This window comes from Panthera tigris, chromosome D1 (genome assembly GCF_018350195.1).
Source record: "Panthera tigris isolate Pti1 chromosome D1, P.tigris_Pti1_mat1.1, whole genome shotgun sequence".
In the NCBI taxonomy this organism is placed as follows: Eukaryota; Metazoa; Chordata; class Mammalia; order Carnivora; family Felidae; genus Panthera; species Panthera tigris.
The window spans coordinates 71,886,021-71,910,783 of record NC_056669.1 but is presented as its reverse complement, the minus strand read 5'-3'; the positions used below and the strand labels follow the sequence as shown (position 1 = coordinate 71,910,783).

Here is a 24,763-nt window from a genome sequence, read left to right as displayed (position 1 = left end):
ATGGAATATTTCTCTATTTATTTTGTTCTTTGATATGTCTCATCCGAGTTTTGTTGTTTACCTCATATAGCTTTTGTACATATTTTATATTTGTATTTTGTATGTGTGTTTTTAATTTCAAACTCTACTTGTTCATTACTAGTTTCTAGGTCCAATACAATCTCAGTCAAAATCCCAAAAGAGCAGAATGTTTAATTCACTACTATAGGATGAAGTAGTCTATACTTGTCCATTATATCCAGTTGAATAATGCTGTATCTTTCTCCATCCCTTTACTTTTAATCTATATGTGTCTTTGTATATTAAGTGGGTTTCCTTTAGACAACATATAACTGGGTTTTGTTTTTTCATCAACTCTGCCAGTCTCTATCTTTTAAATAGTGTCTTCAGACCAGTGACTTTTAAGATGATTATTATATGGTTGGATTACTATCTACCATATTTGCCACTGTTTTCTATTTGTTGTTTCTATCCTTTGTTCTTATTTTTTCTTCTGCATTTTGTCTGCTTTTTGAATTAGCACATTATATAATCCCATTTCTTTCTTCTGTTAGAATATCAATTATACTTTTTGAAAACTATTTTTAGTGTTTGTCTTAGGGTTTACAATATGCATTTATAACTAATCCGAGTCTACTTTCAAATAACACTATACTTCTTCATGGGTAATGCAAGTACCTTATAATAACAAAATATTCCTAGTTCCTCCTTCCTATTCTTTGTATCATTGCTACCATTCGTTTCACTTATACATAAGCATACATATACTCTTATGTATGGGTTTATCTCAGTTATTCAAATTTGCTTGCTCAACATTCAAAATCAATTAATGTAATCCATCACATTTCACACACACACAATCAAATACCTTGTTTCCATTATTATTTTGAATAGTTGTATTTGTTAGCTCAATTAAGAATGAAAAAAAGTTTCCATTTTATCTTCACTTATTCATTCTCTAATGCTCTTCCTTTCTTTATGTAGATCTTGGATTCTGACATACATCATTTTTCTTCTCTCTGAAGAACTTATTTTAACAATTCTTAAAATCAAGACCTACTGGCAACACATTCCCTCTTTTTTTTTTTTTTCGTCTAAGAAAATCTTTTTCTCCTTTACTTTTGGAGGATAATCTTGCAGGGTATAGAATTCTACATCAGTTGTTTTATTTTTTTTCATCCTGCTCTTTTGTTGCTTGCATGGTTTCTGAGAAGAAGTCAATGTAATTCTTATCTTTGCTTTTCTATATAGGTAACTTGTTTCTTCTGTCTGGCTTCTTTCAATGTTTTTTCTTTATCTTTGATTTGTATAGTTTGAATATTATATCCTTAGGATTAGTGTTTTTGTTTTTGCATGTTCCTGCTTGATGTTTCTGAGCTTCCTGGATCTGTGGTTTGGTGTCTGACATTATTTTGGGGGAATTCTCAGTCATTATTGCTTTAAATATTGATTCTGTTTCTTTCCATCTTTATTCTTTTTCAGGTATTCCCATTACACATATCTTTCACCCTTTGTAGTTCTCCCACAGTTCTTGGATATTCTGTTCTATTTTTTTTCCATTCTTTTCATTCTTTGCTTTTCAGTTTTGGAAGTTTTTTTTGTCACATCTTCAAGCTAAGAGATTCTTCCTTTAGATATTTTTAGTCTACTAAAACATGAACCCATCAGAAACAGTCTTCATGTCTGTTGCAATGTTTTTGATCTCTAGGACTTCTCTTAGGATCCTTCTTAGAATTTCCGTGTCTTTGCTTACATTATCTCTTCTAGCATGTTGTCTGCTTTTTCCTTAAAGCCTTTAATATATTATCACAGTTCTTAAAAATTCATGGTTCAACAATTTTGCCATCCCTGCCATATCTGACTCTGATTCTGTTCAGTCTCTTCACAAGTCTCTTTTTACTACCTTATTTCTCTACTTAGGATCATCAGGGTAATGTTGAATAGAAGGGTAATAGCAGACATTTTGTCTTATTTTTGCTAATATTTTGCTGAAGATTTTTGCATCTATGTTTATGAGGGACATTGGTGTGTAGATTTCTCTTATAATGTACTTGTCAAGGTTTTCTGGCCTCATAAAATGAATTGGGAAGTGTTTCCTCTTTTTTATTAACTGAAGAGTTTGTATAACATTAGTATTATTTCTTTCTTGAATGTTTGGAAAAATTTACCAGTGTGGCAATCAGGGTCTGGAGTCACTTCTGTGGAGGGCTTTTGATTATAAACTCAATATCTTTAGGAAATATAAAACTATTTTTATTTACTATTTTATTAAGTATATTTTTCAGGAAATGTTTCTTTTTTATCCAAGTCTTCAAATTCATTAAAAAAAAAGTTCAATCTATCTTATTATTATCAATATCTATAGGAATATATAGTTATGTCTCTTTTTTCATACTGATATTAATGTTTTGTTTTCTCTATCACTTGATCAGCCTTGCTGAAGGTTTATTAATTCCATTAAACTTTACAAAGAACTATCTTTTAGTTTTATTGATTTTTTTCTATTGAACTACAATTTTCTATACCATTGACTTATGCTCTGAGATATATTCATCATCATCCCTTTTGCAGGGTTTAGTTGGTGTATTTTTTTTCTAGATTAAGATGGTGCTTGGCTATTAATTTTCAAATTTTCTGCTTTTGTAATATTTGCATTTCAAGTTCTAATAACTTCATTATCTGACATAAATTTTAGATGTCAGACTATTATTATAATTTGGTTCAAAATGTTATCTAATTTTCATTGTGATTTATTTTTTGTGTCATAGCTTAAGTGTGTTGCTTAAATTCTATTTGGGGATTTTATAGTTATCTTCCTATTATCTATTTCTATTTGATTCTGTTGTGGTCAAAAACTATGCCCTCCATGGTTTCAATTCTTTAAAATTTGCTTAGACTTGCTTTATCACTCAACATGTGGTCTATTTGAGTAATTTTCCATGAACACTTGAATAGAATGTATATTATGCAATTATTGGATATAGTGTTTGATATATGCCAATTAATTAATGTAAGTTAATCATGTTGTTCAAATAGGGACTTAATCTTCTAATATAGACAAGAGATTCTGATCAACTCTATGTAACAACCATTGTAAGAAATTAGAAAACAGGATGCACAAGACTATCATCTCTGAGGAAAATAAAACAAAGTGAGCTCTAAGATTACCCTGGCTTTCTATCTGGTGGCATCTACCAGACCCTGATGCAGGGACAGCCAACCCAAGTACTATAGGGAAGCCTCAGTGAACTGAGCAGTCATCACTGTTTGAAGAAATTATAGTGGCTATAATTTGCTGGTGGAAGTCCAAGAGTGAAGGGAGTACAGAGAAAAATTCAAAAATTCTCTCTGGGGTCCTTTTGAGTTTTTGGCTGAATACTTAGGTACACATAAATAGAGTGTGAATATAAGAGGCTTGGCAAAGTACAGCTACCTGGAAAAGAAAAACTAGTAAGCTGCAAAACTATCAGGGTTCACACATTATTGGGAGATATTTAAGTTTCTACAGTAGAGGGTCTTCATTAAGCACCCAGGACATTCAGTGGAGACCCAGAAAAGCCATACCTTTGGAGTGAGAATAAATTATCTCTAGAGTAAAATGTACTCTAGGGGTTCCTGGCTGGCTCAGTCAGAAGAGCAAGTCAGGGTCATGAGTTTGAGCCCCATGCTGAGTGTAGAGATTACAGAAACAAACTAAAAAAAAGTAGACCCGTTATTAAAAAGCTTAAAAAGTAGCCTCAAAATGGTCAAGATGATCTGTGAGTAAATGACTATCCATCAGAAGAAAATTCAAAACATTGAAAGGAAAAGAACAAATTCCAAACACTCAGCAATGTAATATACATATTGTCCAGTGTCCCGTAAAAATACCAGACATATGGGACACCTGGGTATCTCAGTCAGTTAAATGTCTGACTTTGGCTTAGGTCATGAACTCATGGTTCACAAGTTTGAGCCCTACATCGGGCTCCTCGCTGACAGTGTGGAACCTACTTGGGATTTTCTCTCTCTCCCTCTTATCTCTCTGCCCCTCCCCTGCTTGTGCTCTCTCTCTCAAAATAAATAATAAACTTAAAAATAAAGAAAAAAGGAAAACATGAGCCTATAAGCATGAGAAAAATCAGTCAATAGAAAGATACCCAGAAGTTATAGAGATGATAAAATTAGCAATGACAATGACTTTAACATAGCTATTATAATCTAAAACCATAAATCTCGAATAAAATGTAGGCAGTAATCTGTTTGACATTGGTCATAGAAACATTTTTCTACATATGTCTCCTCAGGCAAGGGAAACAAAGGCAAAATTAAACTATTGGTACTATACATAAAGAACTTATACAACTAAACACACACACACACACACACACACATACACACAAGAAAGAAAAGAAAAAGAAAGAAAGAAATGGGTAGAGGACCTAAATAGACACTTTCCCAAAAGAGACATACAGATGGCCAACACACATATGAAAAAGATGCTATTGTCACTAATCAGTAAGGAAATGCAAATCAAAACTACAATGAAATATCATCTTACAATTATCAGAATGGCTATAAATCAAAACCAAGAAATAACAAGTGTTGGCAAGGATGTGGAGAGAAAGAAACCCTTCTACACTGTCAGTAGAAATACAAATTGATACAGTCACTGTGGGAAACAGCATGGAGGTCCCTCAAAAAATTAAAATAGAATTACCATATAACCCAGTAGTTCCACTACTGGGTATTTGCCCAAAGAAAAGGAAAACACTAATTCAAAAAGATACATGCATCCCTGTGTTTATTACAGTATTACTTACAATAGCCAAGATATGGAAGCAACCTAAATGTCCATCCATAGATGAACGGTCAAAGAAGAAATCATATATGTATTTGTATATGTATATGTATATATGTATTGTATATATGCATATATGTATATTGGTATGCATATGCATATATGTGTGTGTGTGTGTGTGTGTATATATATATGTGTGTGTATATATACATACATACAATAGAATATTACTTAGCCATAAAAAAGAGTGAGATCCTGCCATTTGCAACAACATGGATGGAGCTAGAGTACATAATGCTAAGTGAAATAAGTCAGAGAAAGACAAATACCATTTGAATTTACTCATGTGGAATTTAGGAAACAAAACAAAACAAAACAAACAAAGAGACAAACAAACAAACAAAACCAGACTCTGGAGTACAGAGAACAACTGGTGATTGCCAGAAGGGCGGTGGGTGGGGGAAGATATAAAGGGGATTAAGAATACACCTATCTTGATAAGCACTGAGAAATATATAGAATTGTTGAATCATTATACATCCAAAAATAACACTATGTATTAATTATACTTTAATAAAAAATAAATAGCTATTATAAATATATTTAAGGATTTAAAGAAAAATAAGATTGTAATAAAGAAATTGAAACAATAAAAAGGAGCATATAGAGATTCAAGAAGTGAAAAATATAGTATCTGAGATTTAAAAATAAAAAATAAATACTTGAAAATGTTAAATTCAAACAATTAACTGTAGATGAAAAGATTAATGAAACTAAAGATAGGGCAATCAAAACCATCCAAACAGAAGCACCTGAAGAAAAAAATAAATAAACAGAACCTGATAGCTTATGAGAAATAATGATGTACCACCATGTGTGCAATTAGAGTACTTAAAGAGGATAGACCAAAAAAAAAAAAAAAGTATGTGTGTATGTGTATTTGAAAAAATAATGGCTGAAAAAAATTGTATATTTGTCAAAAAATATAAACTTCCAGGTTCAAAGATAAACACAAAGAAAAATATATATCAGAGCACACCAAATCAAGTTGCTGAAAACTAGTGAAAGAGAATGTTAAAAGTGACCAAAGATACATTATAGTGGTAGAAAGAAATTATCCCTGATTTCACGTTAGAAAAAATACAAGTCAGAAAAATTGCAATGACATATTGTGGAGTCCTAAGAAAAGAAAAAAATTTAACCTAGAATTAATTATTTAGCAAAAAATTTTTGAAAAATAAAGATCAAATAATGGTATTTCAGACAAACAAAAGTTCAGAGAATTAATCGCCAGCAGATTTTCACCACAGAAAAATTTAAAGCAATTTTTTTCAGGCTGAAGGAAAATAATTCTAGATGGAAAGTTAGAATTTAAAGAAGAAATGAAAAGTACTGGAAATTGTATATCTGAAAGCAAAGATAAAAGACATTTGAAATTCTAATAATTTAGTTATAATATAATCAACTCTATAGCAAAAACAATAAAATGTGTTATACAGTGTAAAACATGTAAAAGTAATTTGTATGACAACAATAACACAAAAGATGGGGGCATTTTTAAGTTTCTTCCATTATATTTGAAATAGTATATTATTTGTTGGTAGATGACTGTAAATTAAGGATATATATTGAAAATCTTTTACAAAGAAATTTTTTTTAAAGATTTTATTTTTAAGTAATCTCTACATGCAATTTGGTGCTCAAACTTCCAACCCTGAGATTAAGAGTTGTATGCTCTATCGACTGAGCCAGTCAGGTGCCCCATATATTGAAAATCTTTGATCATCCATTAAAATAATGAAACAAAGGTATGTAATAAATACATAGAGAAATCAATAAATCAATAGAGAAATAATAAATTAAATTCTAAAAAGATAATTAAAAGGCAGGGAAAGACAGGAAAAGGAACAAAATACAGATAGAAATATAAAAAAAAAATAGCAAGATTATAGACTTCCCCATTATTAACAATAATTACATTAATCGTAAATAGACTGATTATAATAATTTCAAAAGGTAGAGATTGTCAGATTGAATTTAAAAATATTTAACTAGTGGGCATCTGGGTGGTCAGATGGTGAAGTATCCAAGTCTTGTTATGAGATCAGGTCATGATCTCAGGGTTTGTGGAATCCAGCCCTACGCTGGGCTCTACATTCACAGTGCAGAGCCTGAATAGGATTCTCTTCCTCTCTCTCTGCCCTTCCCCTGCTCATATTCTCTCTCTCAAAATAAACATTTAGAAAAATATTTAATATATTGACTACAAGAAATACAGTAAATATAAAGATGTAGATAGGTTAAAAGTAGAAGGGTGTGCAAAGATACACTATACAAGCACTGGTGATAAGAAAGGTGACGTAGCTATATTAATATAAAAGCAGACTTCAGAAAAAGATATGTTACCAGAAATAAAGAAGAATATTTCATAATGCTTAAAGAGCCAATTCATCAAGACGACACAAAATTTCTAAATATGTATGTATCTAATAACAGAGGTTCAAAATACATATGGAAAAGCTGACAGAACTGAAAAGAAAAAAAAGAGATGTACAATGCAATTGTGGGAGATTTCAATAATCCTCTTTTAGAATTTGAAGAAAAAAAAACACAACAGCAAATCCAAAGACTTGAACAAATCTATCAGTCAAATTGAGCTGATTGACATTGATAGAACACTATAGTAACAAACTGCAGAATAATTTTTTTCAAATGAATATGTAACATCTCACAAGATAAAGCATCTTTTATGTTGGGCCATAAACCAAGTCATAATAAATATAAAAAGACTGAAATTTTGTAGGGTATATTCTCTGACCACAATGGGAATAAATTGTAAATAGATTAAAAAAAGGAAATTTAAAAAATTACCAAATATTTAGCAATTAAATCACATACTTCTAAATAAGCCATATACCAAAGAAAAAAAGAACAAAGAACATTATAAAAATATATTAAACTGAATAATAATGAAAACACAACCTATCCAAATATATGGGAGGAAGCTAAAATGTACTTCAAAGGAAATTTCATGGTCTTTAATATTTATATTAAAAGTAATACAGAATTAAAATTGACTCAAGATAAATACAATAAAAATCAAAGGTCTTTTTTTTTTTTGGACAGACAACACGATTCTAAAGTTTATATGGAAATGTAAAAGACCTAAAATAGCCAAAATAAGTTTTAAATAGAAGAACATATATGGAGGACTTATTCTATGTGATTTCAAGATTTACTGTAAAGCCACAATAAACAAAACAGTGTGGTGGGGTGTAAGGATAATGAATTGATCAATAAAATAGAACAAATAATTCAGAAATAGACCTACACATAGAATAAATAAAAATGGATTACAGATCTAAATATAAAGCTAAAACTATAAAACTTTAGAAGAAAACGCAGGAGAATATCTTTGTGATCCTGGCGGAGGCCACATTTTCTTAGATGGCACCAAGAATACGCTACTCAAAGAAAAACTTGATAATTAGATAATATGAATGACTATGGCTTCCCAAAATACACCTTGGGAAACTAAAAGGACACCCTTCAGACTAAGCAAAAAATATTTACAATACATATATCTGACAAAAGATATATATCAGACATATATAGGTAACTCTTAAATATATGTACATAGTATATAATATAAATACATGTATACATAAATATATAACATATAAATGTGTAATTTATAAAATATATTTAAATATATAAATAACTCTTAAAACTCACTAAGACAAAGACAAAAGTAGAATAATGACTACAATTAACATACTAACACTATGAAGTATTAATGAGAATATAAAGCAACTAGAACTCTCATGCATTGTTGGTAGAAGTGTAAAATGAGGCAACCACTTTGGAAAACTTTTTCACAGTTTCTTATAAAGCCAGGCACAAACAGTCCTACTTTTAGAAGAAATTCTATTTTTAGAGGCAAAAAGACTTATGAGTGAATTTTTATATTAGCTTTATTTCTAATAGCCTGAAAGTGAGAAAATCCCCTATATCCATAAACAGATAAATGGATAAACAAATTGTGTATTTAACACAGTGAAAATCTACCCATTAACAAAAAGGACCAAATTACTAACAAATCTTCAACATGGTTGGATCTCAAAAATTTTAATTTGTATCCAAAAGAGTACCTATTATAAACTTTCATACTTGTTTATGAAATTCAAGAGTAGGTAAAACTTATTCTGTAGTAATAGAAATCAGTTCAGTGTTTGCCCACAGCTAAGAGAATGGATGATTGAAAGAGAGCACAAGGTAACTTTTTTTGAAAGTTTCTATTATCTTCTTTGGGGTGACAGGTACATGAATGTATAATTAGACAAAATTCATAGAATTTACATTTGAAATGAGTGTACTTATTATAGAATGTGTATTAAGTTATGCACCAATATGATTAATTTTAAAAAGCAAAGTAGTTCTGTTGTTTATACACACAAAAAAGTTATTCATTTATTTTCTTTTTAGTATATTGAGGAATTTATTTTAGTACTTAGTATGTGCAGAGCTCCAGGTTAAGTATTATGGAAGAACACAAAGTGGTAACAGAAACATTTCTTGACCATCAAGGAACTTAATAGTTAGGGTAATGCAGTAGTTCAGAGTTAATGAGTTGATCCATGAAGAGAATATAAAAAGCAGACTACCTGACAGATAATATATGCTCAGCAAGTTTATTTTGCTTTACAGAGGTTGAGAATTTCCAAGGCATAATTGAGGAGGTGATATTTAATGTAGACACTGTAGAATAGGTTTTTTAGAAAGCATCAAGAATCAGGGAGACATTCAGGTCAGGAGGATGTCATGAGCAAAGGTGAAGTGAAAAAGCACAACTTTTGTACAAAAGAGTGAGATATCTTTGGTGTACTCATTTGAACATTTAAAAAGCTTTCATGTAGGAAAAATAATAGAAGGCAAATCACTAAGGCCAGATTATGGAGGGTCCTTAAAACCAATTTAGGAAGTATAACCTTATTTTAAATTTATTTTTTATGAATTATCTATACAGAAATAAAACAGATAAGAAAGGATATTTCATCAGTAAAAACTTATTTTATAATTTCATTTTATAACATTAAATGTAAAGGCAATTAACCAGAAAAATGAAGGTGTTTTAATGAACACAAAACTAAAATTGGGGCTTGCTGATTTTAGATGGGAGTTCTTTTGCTGTTTTTGTTTTTGTTGTTGTTGTTGTTGTTGTTGTTGTTGTTGTTTTATTTTTTCTTTTTTAATGAGCCTCAACTTCCACTTTATTTCTGCTATATTTTCTTTTGGTTGCATCATGTTTAGATAATCCTAATTTAGAACGCTAAATAATTGTAACTAGTATTCCTGTAACAGTTTACTTTATTTTATTTAATTTAAAAAATTTTTCTTTTAACGTTTATTTATTTTTGAGACAGAGAGAGACAGAGCATGGACGGGGGAGGGTCAGAGAGAGGGAGACACAGAATCTGAAACAGGCTCCAGGCTCTGAGCTGTCAGCACAGACCCCAGCGCGGCTCGAACTCACAGACCGTGAGATCATGACCTGAGCCGAAGTCAGCTGCTTAACTGACTGAGCCACCCAGGCGCCCCGGTAACAGTTTACTTTAAAGTTGATGCATATCTTCCAATAAAGCAGAGATTTATTTCAAGATTTACATAATAAATATTTTAGCCTGGTGGTACAAGTTAATGAATTGGGAGTTTTCAGTGTGTTACCATTGGAAACATAACAGATTTGAGTATGTATGACAGTTTTTGTTATGATTTTCATATTGTTTAGATATATGTATTTATTTATTATGTTTAAAATGTTTATTTATTTTGAGAGAGAGAGAAAGGGTGCAAACAGGGGAAGGGCAGAGAGAGAGAGAGAGAGAGAATCTCAACCTGGCTGTGCACTGCCAGGCCAGAGCCTGATGTGGGGCTTTAATTCACAAACCATTATTTCATGACCTGAGCCAAAATCAGGAGTTGGAAGCTTAACCAACTGAGCCACCCAGGCACCCCTAGATTTATTTTTTCAAGTTGCAACTGGCAGAAACCCAACTCAAACTAGCTTAAGCAAAAACAGGACTCTATTGGCTTACATTACCAAGAACCTCAGGAGCAGAATTTGGCTTTTGCTATTTTTAGATGTAAGTACGCTAACATGATGTAAAGATTTTTTGTTTGTTTATCTTCTTTCCTGTTTGTTTTTCTTTGTATTTTTGGCTTCCTTCCCTCTTTTTGCACACAGGCTCTCTTCATGTGCCCGAGAAGATGGTCATGACAATCTCAGACCCACATGCTCATAGCTTCCAACCTGAACTTAAGAGAGCCTTTCTGGGCAGTTCCAGCAGAGAATTCTGATTGGGTCAAATTACTCTGTGTGTGTGGCAAGGAGGAGCAGTAGGAGGCAGGCAGTAGGGTAGAGCACTGTGATTGACAATTCCATCAGGACAATAGTGATATTCAGACATTTTCCCCCAAAGAAACCAAAAGAAGGAATATAGGACACAGAAGTTATTGTTTCCACAGTCTAATACAGTTTTTTAAAAGCAGTTAAATAAGTATTGAAAAAAGTAAAAATTAAACATTTGTAGAACCCAAAGAACAGTGTCCCATGTTATATGGTACAAATACCTCAGCCTTTGGCAATGGAGCAGCAGAATATAAGGAGGATCATGAGAGGATGTCATTATGAGTAATAATTTTATTAATACAGACAGCTGTAGTTTCTAATGGAACATTTTTACTCATTAAAACTGTAGTAAATTTGAAGGTGTCGTGGGCAATGAGCTACCGTGAAAAACGAAGGTCTCAGGCTGCACATTTACTCCTTGAATGTGAAGATAAAACCTAATTTGGAAGGGATTACTTTTTAAGTTCAATAGTATTTTTAAGCAGCATCTTAATTCATTCCTTGGTGGACGATATTCAGAAAAGGAAAGCTCTTTGTTCAAACCAAGAAAAAGCATTAAGGAGAAGGCAATATGAAGGAACAGGAAGACCAGCTTAATGGAGGAGTATGTATGGGAGAACTGGCCATTGAACACTATTGACTTTTACTGTAGTGCCTTGAAATTTTAGTCCCCCTCTCCAAGGAACTAGAGTGCTTCACTCTATGTCTGAAGCACTTAATAATAGGCATAATTATTCATTTTCTATTAGATGCTATAGTATATAAAACTGATGTTCAAATATGATTTCAACAGTCATTTCGGTAAAACCAGCACTGAACTAGAGTCAGGGCTCTGTCACCAACTGTTTGACCTTGGGCACCTAAATGACTTACTTATCTTACCTCTGTTTTCTCATTTTTGGAAATGAGGGTGTTGGTCTTAATGATCGCTGGAGTATCTTTCAGGTACAGCAGTAGGCTATGAGCCTCTGGATCATCTGCTGGTTGTTTCTCTCTTTTTCTGTATTGGCACTGGTAGTAGTTGTACTTTGATGGATATGGGAGAGAAACTTGGTTTTGAATGATCTCTCTGATACTGTTCTAGGTGCTAAGCAACCTTGGAAAGCAGATGAGACATGTATCTCTTACCTGCATAGAGCAATGCGACTTCCATGAATGTGTGTTAAGTGCCAATTTTAAGGGATTCCTATAAAAATATCAAAGATTTTGGTAGATAAAAACAGTGCAGATAGAGAATATTGCATCTAATGTGATGATTTCTATGTGTGTATTTCTACCAGGTTTCAAGTGTGGATCTTTTTCTCCCTTATGAATATGCCAAAATCTTGCACCTAACAGTTCTAATGACATTTCCAAAGCTCCCATTGACACACACACACATACGTACACACTCACAGTATATTATCTAGTAAAGTGGCTGTGGAATTAACATTTTTTCCTGGAAGGAAAGTATCTGATTTAATGACCAAATCATTTTAAGGCAGCACAACAGAATTTCACAGGAACTAAATCTATTTCTTCACACCGATCATGCATGTTTTACTCAAGCATTGAGTCATTAGCATGTTTATAATGGTTCTAATTTAGCACAACATTTTCTGAATTTTATCCTTGAGTCATTTACAAATTGTTCATATTGAATAAACAAAGGAAACAGATTGCATTTTATACTTAGTAATTTATCTGAAAGAAGAGGGGAGGGTTAATTGTTTTAAAGTTTTGGTCTGTTTGGGGAAGTGAGCCTGCTTTTTCATTGCTAGGCATAAATGCCATTTCTCATATTTTCAGGGATGGGGGGTGCTATGGAGGAGTAAAATGAAAAATTAAGGCAGGACAAGATTGGCCACTCCCAGAGGGGAGTGTGGAGCAAAAGGGGAGCTGGCACGAGATTATCCAAAACAGTTGGTGCATTCCTTAATGATCAAGTGCTTGAGAAGTCCAGCTCTTCCTGGCAGAGCATCTGTGTTGATGTTTATATCATTGCCCTGCTGTATGGGAAAGGCATGCTTTCTCTTGCTGCTTGGCTAAAAATAGGATGGACTATAGCATTGTATGAGATATTTTAAGATAGCAAAAACATTTAAGAGGTTAAAGGTTTGGCTTTTGGATCAAAAAAGATCAGTGATATAACTCATGGTGTTTCTTGCAGACTGAATTGTATCCAGAGTTTGTCAGTGATTCGAACTCTGTTAGGCAAGTTATTCTAGGTTCATTTGGTGCAGTCTTAAAAAACCCATTCTGCTGTCTTTTCTGTCAGCTTCCCAGCATGAAGAGCAGGCCTGAAAACAGCCTCTATTTATACCCCCTTGTTCGTATTTGGAAAATCAGTTGTTTCATTGGAGAGAGGCGGGGAGAAGGACAGCACAAGCTGTCGTCAGGGAGTATGCTTTGTACGTTATAGTGACTTCAAAATAAAACTGGCACATTTTAGTGTCTAATTATTTTTAGTGAGCTTGGAGGGTTTTAATTAAAATTTAAGAGTGCTCTTCAAGCTCTCCAAGCTCCAATTTTATCCCACTGTATTGTGGAGCACTTGTCACTGTGGAAAAATGTACAGTAACTGGCATGTGTGTCTCTGTTTCATAATGAAAAATGTGGGATGTATGATCAGCAGCGGTATAAATGTATGTTGTCATAACTAGTTGTAAACCAAGGTCAAAGTTACTTTTGATAAGTTATCATTGTTCTTGCACACATAGAAAATTTATTGCACTTGAAATTTATGATTCCAATGGTAAAAATAAAAGGAATTGGTTTAATATTCTCTTAAAGGAGTTAATAAAGCAGTAGGAAATCTGCATACAGGGGCAGCATTGTTTTCCTCAGTAAAATATTTAAAAACATTTTTCTATGTCACGTTTCTAACGTTTTAGCATTTATAACTTTACATATCACTTTGAGGCCAAAGGAATAGTTAAGTGTTTACTCATAGTCAAATTGTTTTAAAGTACCTGTGCAATAAAAATGTTTCCCATTATCCTTTCCTATTCCTCCATGCTTACTTTTAGCAATTATTTATTTATTTACTCTCTTTGACACATTTGAAATACCATCACTTTGTGCAGGATGGGAGTTTATACTACGGTGGCTGTATTTAGGAATAATTTAAAATTGTTTCTAAAATATTATCATATAGATTAGGAAATAAATATATCACATACTCTCACTTCAAATTTATCTGTACTGTGAAATTAATTGTTAGCCTGGTAAAGCATTCTTGACTTACCTGGCCTGAAATCTAAATACTTAGGAAGCAGAAACATTGCTTTCCAATCCGTTATGCAGGATATTTATTAAAAATAAGGTCTGAATTGTGTTTTTACTTTTTCCTTTAGAAAAAGTTTCTTTAAAGAGAAAAACTTAAGTTGCGAAGGAAAGAAAAAAAAAACAAAAAGAAAAACTATGCCACTGAGAATTTTAACATGTGAAAACCTTTTACATCCTTGATTAAAATATAAGCAAGAATTGAAGGCCAGCTCTTCATTTCCGAGTCTTGTTTTACTCATATGATTTACAAAAATTAGAAAAGATAAATATAATAAAGTCCTGCATTTTACTGAATATGTATTGGTGTTTGAACATTAACTATTTCAAAGTAAGATGGATTAATTTTAACATCTTCCACTTTTATGCTGAAATATTATCATTTTTAATAGGTACGTATCATTGTAACATTTTTTTGTCTTGTAATGTTGTCGTTCTTTCTCTTAATTTCCAAAGAGTATTTAGTTCCTCTTTTAGTTTTTAGCTGAAGATATCTCAGTCAAAATACTAAAATTTGAATAATCAAGAACATTTAGGAGAAGTTCACTCCTTTTATTCCATTTGGCATGCTGAATAACTATTGAGTTAAAGCAATTCTGCATGGTCTTTACTCCTCCTGTGTACATAATACAAACTGGACCCCTTTACTTATTCTGACCGCTTTGGTTTTTGCATTTGCGCATGATCAGAATGGGGTAAAGTTTGATATAATCAATTACCTCTGTAAAACTAGTGTCCTATTAGTGTTGTTGAAGGATGTGCCACATAGAGGATGAATATTTACTTTTAATTTGCACCCTTACCTGGAAATTGTTTTGAGTAGGAAATTTGAAAATATAAATTTTCATTTACAACTTTATCTATTACGTATTTCTTCATCCTGAGTCAGAAACCTCTCAGTGGTGGCAGTGGTGTCCTTTGCCTGTGTGGTATTTGTTAACAATCTGCATCTTCTGGTTTTTTCTCCCTCATTTTACTTGCTTTACATTATAGTATGGAGCATGCTTAATACTACTTGTAGCGATTTGGCAGTCAGATAATTAGGTGAGAAAGCTGAGAGTTTTTCAAGAGACTTCCTGAGTTTTGAATCTTCCCGGAATCTCTTAGACTTGAGATTAAACATTGACAAGGTTGTATGTTGTGACTTTTATTGTCCTGGAGTTAAAGGCCATCAGTGACTGCCTTTATTTTCATGAGTTCTAAATATAGACATGGAAAGACTGCTTTATTTTTTCCCCTCAGTTTCTTCTACTGAAATGGGAACTCATATTAACTAGATTAACTCAGCATTATGGTGAGGATTAATTTTTTAATAGGAATGTGAAATGCTTTGATGTTATTAACCATTTTATTAATGAGTAGCTTTTATGTGAAGCTGTGTACACATGGTCTGATTTATGTTTGAAGTGTGTGTTCCTGTTGACCATACAGTTCTATTTTTCTCCCATGAAGCTTTAGCATTCTTTTCCTAGAGCTCTGAAAGATTTTAGGTCTATTTATAGAAACGAGAGACATAGTTTAGCCTGTTTTACATTTAGTGTGTATATAATCCTAGTTTCTGAACTTGCTCTGAATTTGTGATCATTACTCGTAATTTGGGCTTTTGACTTCTACTATTATAATATATGCTCTCAACTCAAATTTGAACCAAACAAATTATGCTTTAGCATTTATATCAGTGATTATCAGTTTAGTGCAATGTGATAACATGTATGAAAGGGTTAAAAAAAAAAAAGAAGTAACAGAATTAGGTAGGATAGGAAGTTGAAGACATTTTGCTGATTATTCTTATCCATGATCTGATGTTATATCAATCTCTCTCAGAAATTTAAACCTGATTTGAGAAAAACTAATGTCTGTTAGATGTGGCTTTGAGGATTTGCTTCTTAATCCCAAACTTAGTATTATCTTTTTTTTATTACTTTAGCATAAACACAAAATAGGTATAAAACAAAGTATATACCTTGTTTTTGAATTTAAAATGAAAATATCAAGAGACCATTTTGGAAATTAAATACAAACCGTTGTGTGAGCATAGACCCTTTCGGAAGGTCACTCAAAATCCAATTTTTAATCATGGTGGTAGATCACTTGTTGAAGCCTCAGAAGATAATTAATAGGAAAGAATGGAAGAAAAAGAGGAGGGAAGGATAGAAGGGACGAAGGAAGGGAAGGGACCGTGAGCTTTCAATTAATCGAATAACGCTGACTTCTATTTAGAATGAACTTTAACTTCTGTGATAGTGAGCTAGTATGGTTGTTCTTCGTCAGCCATTTCATGACACACTGATCTGGATTCCATCCATTCTTTGATTGATTGATCATGTCATGGACAAACGTTAATTGTTTTCGCCAATACTTTCTAATGATGCAGTGGTCCTCTCATCTCTTACCCAGGGCTCACTGTATTTTTCTAAAGCTTATCTAGTTTCTAAAACCCTTTAGATCCATCCTGACCTTACTGTCATTCTGAAAAATTCAAGGAGGATTTAGAAGTTGGAGAAAAAAATGAAAGGGAAAATGCTAAATAGATAGGTACTGATATGGGAGAGGAAAGGCATTTGGAATTGGAGTACTATTTTAAATACAATTTTAAAAAGAAGTTATCAGAATTTTGACACTTGGAATGTTAAAGTTTAATGGGAGTATGCTTTGCACTGAGGATTTGGTATTTAAATCTGCATTCCCTTTTGGAAACATGGCCTATTTGTTAAGATTTGAGGCTTAAAAGATATATATAAATACTTGTAAGCAGTAGCACCAGTTGCAAACCCATCTAAATAGAGAGAAAAAAAATGACTCATTGAGAAAAATTTGCTAATTATTAGGGCATTCTAAAATTAAATTTCTGTAACCTTTATGAATCCTTATAGAAGCAAGTATAATCATTCCCTATGATCTAGTATGTTAGTTAGATATGCAGTTGGGCAAATAGTGTTTAACTGAGTATTTTCTTTATAAGAATATGCATCTTTTTCTATAGAAAAGTTTTAGCAGTTTTTATTACTGAGGGACAGAAAACATCTTGACTTTATTTTCTTTGAATTATCCTCTAAGTGGGTATTCCACAAAAGTTGTCATATGTTTATTTCTTTTTTAAGGACTATGTGGTTACAGTTTGACTGGTTTCTTCCCCCTTGAAGATTTGTCATTCTTCCTTGAATGGCACATAAATTTTGCTTAGACTTAGAAAAAAATCACCTGGATTAAAAGGAACAACATCTAAACTTAAATATCAGAGGAAATAGCCCCCTTTTCTGTCCTATCAGTCTAAGAAATGATAAATGCTGACTGAATATTAATAGAATTATATTTATACTACCAAGATAAGATTATTGAGCATTATCTTTTTTCCCCCCTGGGAATAGTTTAAGTAGTCAGGTAAAAATAAATTTAGTTGTGGTATTTTGTGATAGATACACTAATATAATTGTCTATATCCTAGGGTTAAAACAACAACAAATATAGCCTTGATCATTTTTATAATGGGAGAATTTCTCCATAAGTTGGCTTTTGTATTTGTAGTATTTTAATAGTTGTAAAATATATATGTAACATTTTCCATACTTACTTTTTAACTCTAACAGATTCCTCCTGCATGGAAAAACTACTTTCAAAAGATTGGAAGGAAAAAATGGAAAGACTAAATACCAGTGAACTTCTTGGAGAAATTAAAGGTACAATATACAAAATATCAAACATATCAATGTAGAGTATATTATTTTGTATAACAACATGTTTGCTGATCTCTGTATCCTAAGATTAAATTTTTACCTTTAATATGTGTTTATACATGAGAGGGTAAATATGTAGTGTGTCCTTGAAATTTTATTCTTTATAATTCTTATAGAATGAAATTTTTCCCTTCTGTTTTTATTAGTCTATAAACATATAAATTATAGGGTAAATTGCTTCATTAACAGTCTGAAAAATAAAAAAAAATGTCAAAAGATGAAGAGCAAGTTAATTTTAGTCTTCCCTCTTGAAATCTTAATAATGGCTTGATTTATGAATCCAAATCATTAATTTGAATTTCTTCTGGTCAAAAAGGGTCAAGGGTAGCACCTATAAAAAAGAGTTTATTGAGTGTATTTTACATAATGGTTTGTGGGTGTTTTCTGAGGCTTGGTTACCTTTTTCAAATCCTGGCTCTATCACTTCCTAGCTGAGTGACTTTGGGCAAGTCACTGAACTTTTCTATGTTTCAAATTCCTTATATCTAAAATGGAGACAATAACAGTTCCTACTTCATAGGCTTATTAATAGGATTAATACAAGTAAAGCTTTTAGAACAGTTGTTGGCACTTAGAAAACACTCGTGAGGGTCAACTGTGGTTGCTGTTATTATTAACATACCCATAGGATCATAGGTTGACTGATCTCAATCAGATTTCATAGAAGTTAACGTTTCATGACCTCTGACCCTAATAAGGATGAGCATCTTTAGTTCTGAAGGTATGTGATTGATGTTATTATTTTGAAACATGTTAAGAACCATTACAAAATTAAGTTGCCCTATCAGTCAGGAAGTTATTCTTCTTCCTTAACTCTCTCTTGTTGATGCCTTTATGGAGATGAAGTACTTTATTACTAATTTTGGTATCCTAAACAGAATCCATGGTCATTAATTAATTCTATCAGTTGTCTCTTGCAGACAGTCATCACTCCAATTTGCACTAACAATTTGGGAACCTAATTACATTACTTTTCTGAAATTATCAAATAACTTCAGATGAATCTTCCTATTGGTCATGGATAATGTTTTATTTAAGATAAACATCTGGCAATAACTCTGATGAAAATGTTATTTTTAATTTATTACCAAAAATTGCCTAGTGTTCAGGTATGTTGTGTTCAATTCAAATGAAGACAAAAGGAAGTCATCTCTTTCCCAGGGAATAATTAATAACTCATTTCATTAACTAATACAGTATTAACATTAAGTGGAAATTGAATATTATTTTGAATTCCACTGCCTCTGTTCTGTACTCAGAAAGGGCATTTGCTATTTGGGGAAAAAAATCTTAACTTATAAATGATGGGTAGAAAGAAAGTCATTAGTGACATATTCTGTATCCAGCTGCAGTAACATGTTGTGTGCTACTTTGCACGTCATTCTGTGTTTTCCATCCTTTCCAAAGTCATTGGTTTTTTAACAGTGAGAACAGTAATGGTTTATGCAAAGGCAAGCTTTTGCCAGCATGAATGACAGGGGTCTTGCTTTCTCTTAGTGATGTGGAAGTTAATATTTTATTATGTCATGATTCAGCATCAAGTTTTTGTGCTTCAGGTTATCTCCTCTCCCTTCCCCCGCTTTCCATCTTTCTTTATTTTCCATTCTGATTATGACTTTATGATGCAAAAACTGTACTAGCCTTAGATGATCAAAATGTCTAAATCTCAAGAGCAAAAACACATGCAAATTTAGGCTTTTCAAATTCTTTAACTTTTTTTTCTGGATTCTGTATGTGATATGTGAACTTTCATTTGTGTGCTGCTCTCAGTTTTATGAGCATAGGAGATAAGATTCTTACTAAATTTTTCATCTTGATTTATTATACATAATTGTCTCTTTTTACATCCTAATATTTTGTCACCATAGCCATTATAAAAAATATACCAATAATATATTATCATAAAAACTGGAAAAAAATAGTTTAAGTAGCATTCAGATAGTTTGATTCAACCCCTGCTAAAATTTAACATGCATTTTTAGTCTAGGTGAGATCAGGCCAGTTATTATCCACCTAAATTAGTTATAATTATTCTGAAATTTTAATATGGTTTAAATACTGTCCCCAAGAAATACATACTATTGTGGGCCACCAGTATTTTATATCTCAAACAACCCTCATTACAAAATTTGTTGTAAATGAATTTATGATAAATTCCTTCATTACGTATTTGTTGCAAAAATAGAGAAATAGACACACAAAAAATAAAATGGTTATTTAATTCTACCTGTATTATTTTGTTTAATTTATGCATATACTTGTTAAAGTTTTTCCTTAAAATTAGAATCTTTTACTGTTCTTTTATAATCTATTCTTTCCCATTTAATGATATATCAATAAGTGATTAAGTCATCTAAAATATTTTTATTTACAGAAAATATTGTATGAAGTGAGGTTCTCATAATTTGAGTCTTTTATTCAACATTTAAGTAGTTTTTAAAAATTATTTGTCATTGTAAATAAAAACTTGAATATGGATAACTTCCTAATAATTTTAAGTATTAATTAGTAGTTATTTTCTTAGGATATATTCCTTAAAAGTGAAATTCCTGAGTTAAAGCATGTGTTCTTTTCTAAAAAGGCCATTGACTCATACTACCACATTACCCTGCAGAAAGGGTACAGTGTTCCACTCTCACCAGCAGTGTCTGCAAGTATTCTCTTGCCCTCAGTGGCAAGTGTTATTACTTCAAAAATTTCTTGCCAGTTTTTATAGGGGAAAATGATATACTATTGCTGATTTAATTTGAATTTCTTTATTATTGTTAATGAAGAATCTGACATAAATTTATTTGTAGTAAATGTCTCTTCCTTTGAGAATTGCCTGTTTATGTTGTTTGCCCATTTTTCTTTTAACGGATTTGTCTAGTTCTTATGGTTCTGTATGATTTTTAGTGTATATTTTAATGGTATTAACCTTGATCTCATGTATGTTTCATTTTATCATTTTCTTTTGCATTATGATTTTTATTGTCAAATCTCTCCCTCCCTTTTCATGCTCTTTTATGTTGGAGGTTTGTTTAGAAAGGATTCCCCCACTCTGCTATATTTTGTTCCAATTCTTTGACTATATTTTTAATCATTTAACCCTTTAATTCCTCTTGAGTATATTTTGATGTGTAATTTCAACTAGAGAAACAACTTAATTTTTTTCTTAAGCCATTAACCAAATATATCTGTATCAGTAATTAAATAATTGATCTTCTCTGTCTGACTTAAATAACATCTTTTACCATACTGATTGCATATTTGAAACCATTTGTCGGCTTTTGGTTTTATTCTATCGATCTATCTAAACTTTTATTACTACTGTGCTATATTAATCACTGTAGCTTTATGGTATCTTTGAAAAGTAAATATTGCAAGACCACATTCATAATTTTTCTTTAAGGTGTGTGCATACTTCTCTAAAGTTTATTTTAGGCTTACATTTAATTTAGTTAAGTGTTCATTAAAATCCCAAAATAAGTTTTTGAAAGATTATATTTATATGAAACTATAGGGTGAACTGACATCTTTATAGTATTGAATCTTTTCATTTAAAATCATTTATTCTTTTATGTCCCTCAATGATGATTTTTTTAAAATGTAGATTCTGTGTGTTTATTTTGATATTTTCTCTATAATATTTAATCTTTTTGCTTGCTCTCGTGAATGAGACATTCTTCATTCTGTTTTCTTTTTGTTATCATATTTAGGGATGCTAATGAATTTTGCTGGTTCATTTTATAATTTTCCTCTTTATCGAACTTATTAGCTATAATTATATTTCAGCTGATAGGTTTTCTCTTTTTTGGCAGTTATGCCCCCTTTTTTCATCCCTTCTCATATTACACTGCCTAGAATATCAATAATTATATTAAGTAAACATGTGATAGCAGGTATTTTGTAAAGTTTTTAATTTATGGATTTGTTTTTACTATTTCACCCCTAACTATTAAGATATTTAAGATATTCTTTACTATTAAAAGAACATTCTAGTCATAGTTTATTAGGAGTTTCTATGAGAAATTGCATTTTATTTTATGGCATATCTTATTGGTTTTTGTTTTTCAAATTTACTGATGAAATAAACCCTGATTAGTCATGGTGCAGTCTTATTTTAATGTACCGAATAATTTTATTTCCTCATATTACAGTTGTTATTTTTGCATCTGTAATCATAAATGAGATTAGTTTGTGTTTTTCTTTATTTGTACTCTTTGTTCACTTTTTGTACCAGAGTTCGTGGTTGAATTGGAAAGCTTTCCCTCTTTTTCTAGGCTGCGTAAAATATTGAATAGATAATGTGAGGATTACTTACTCCTTGAAATTCTGAGAGAATATACCCATAAAATATCTGGGCCTGGAGTTTTTGTTGCTAATTGTTTTTTTTTCCTTTTTACATTTTCTATTTCTCTTTAAGTCAGTTTTTCCAGAAAAACATTTTCCTAGAATATTGTATATTTCACTGAGGTTTTCAAATACATTAATATTGTTTTAAAATATAGCATCACATATTTTAAGTTTTTTATTTTCTGTTATATATTCCATCTTAAATTTTGCATACTCATTTTCTATCCCTTTTGTCCTTCAATTTTACCTGCCAGTGGCTTATCTACTTATCTCTTTTCCCAATATCCCAGTAATTATCCAGTTTTTAGATTTATTTCTCAATTCTTCTGCCACTTGAGTATACCAACTACTCCATATTGTTTTTACCTATATTATCTCTCCCAGGCTTATTTCCTTATACTTTTTCTTTTGTTTGTTTTTGATACCCTATAAATTCCTAAACTGAATATTTCATTTTAAACATTGTTTATTTAACAATAAAGGTATTTTGGCCATGAATATGTTTGTAGAAATAGCTTTATGCATCCCATAAATTTGGGCTGTTAGAATTCTCATAGTCATTATTCTCTAAATAGTTCATACTTATATTATTTTCTTATTTTGTGCATATATATATATATATATATATATATATATATTCTTCTTCTTTTGGATTCGAGAGTGGAATGAAGCTGGGGGAGGGAGGAAACATAGCTTCTATTACTATCATTGAAAAATTCTGTGCGGTGCGCTAGGTGCCTGAGTGAGAATTAAAGTATTGACAGTAGAATGATTAAGAGTAGTATTAAAAAAATGAATCTTGGGGCACCTGGGTGGCTCCGGTGCTTAAGTGTCTGACTCTTATCTTTGGCTCAGGTCATGATCTCATGGTTCATGGGTTCAAGTCCTGCATTGGGCTCTGGGCTGACAGTGTGGAGCTTGCTTGAGATTCTCTCTTTCCCTCTCTCTGCCCCTCCCTCACTTTTGTGTTTTTCTTTTTCCTCTCTCTCTTTCTCAAAATAAATAAATAAATAAATAAATAAATAAACTTAACAAAAAATTCCCTCCCTAATCCACGACCATAGAGAAGAACTTGAACATTTAATATGAATAATAATTAGAGATGTAGGGAATTTGACCTAGTATATGTTGGTTGGTTGATTATAAGAGGATAAGAATTGTGTTTTCAGGAGTTAAGGAAATAATGAAATTATTCTCAATGTACAAAAGAATTTAGGAATAGTTAATGGCTATCTGGCATTGATACTATTGGACTGCATTAAGAGAGAGTACCTCAGATATACTAGGAGTTCACAAAATACTTATGGAATGAATGGATGAATTTAAAAAACAAAATCTGGAAATTTAGCTGGAAATCTGGAAAATCTGGAAATCTGGAAATCTTAAACAGGGATATTGTAGAGGATATTAGAGGGTGTTCCTACTCTGGTGGAATGTTATCTTCATGACCTCCTAAAGTTTTTTCAAAATTAATACCAGTGTTTACTATATTTTCTTAATTATAAGACTAATCTTGAAAATGTTATCGATTTCCTGCCAATAAGTAAAATAGTGAGTACTTTTTGTAAGGTGCTTTATTTTATACAAAGGAAACAAAGGACTAAGACATCTACATTATTTTATTTGATCCTTATTATAACAATCCATTAAGGAAAATATTTTTATATTGATTTTATATATGAGTAAAAAGACTGTGAGAAGTTACATGGCTTATGTGGGGTCAGTCAAAAGTTGTGGCAGCAGGTTTTGAATCCTGCCTCTATAGCCTCAGAATCTTATACTTCTGCAGTGGGAAAAGAAGAAGATAGACTCTGGGCTGTTTCTGCCTCCACAGTGTACAAACAACCAAAACAGTTTCGCTTTTACCCTTTTCTATGTAAGCGAAGCAGTATTGCAAAGCTGGAGGACATATAGGTAATACAGTTTCTCTCTACAGAATTATTTATCTTGATCTGTACCTGAATGTAAGAGAGGGGGGAATCAGACGGTAGAAGGACACAAGGTAAGACAGAAGTACTGATAGGGTCCACAACCCATTTGAATGTATGTTTGAGTTGTACCAAAGGAGTAAGGATGCCAGAATAATTATGGTTATGAGACATTTCTAAATGCAATGGTGACATACCTAATGAAATCAAGAGCACTAGGAAATCAGCCTCTGCCTCCATGGATAGGCCTAATCTTCTGTGGTTTATGTGAGAGAATCCTAGCCAGCTTCCCTGTTTTGCACACATGCCCTTC

General features: G+C 31.8%; 1 protein-coding gene across 16 annotated transcripts in view; it reads left to right on the top strand.

The window, feature by feature from the left end:
* Nucleotides 1-24,763, top strand: part of SOX6 (SRY-box transcription factor 6) — a 398,531-nt gene that overhangs the window by 124,428 nt on the left and 249,340 nt on the right. For all 16 annotated transcript variants that reach the window (XM_042959663.1, XM_042959670.1, XM_042959669.1 and 13 more), the window contains exon 4: nucleotides 18,041-18,130. In XM_042959663.1, the coding sequence (XP_042815597.1) occupies nucleotides 18,041-18,130 (90 nt within the window). The remainder of the gene's footprint in view (nucleotides 1-18,040; nucleotides 18,131-24,763) is intronic.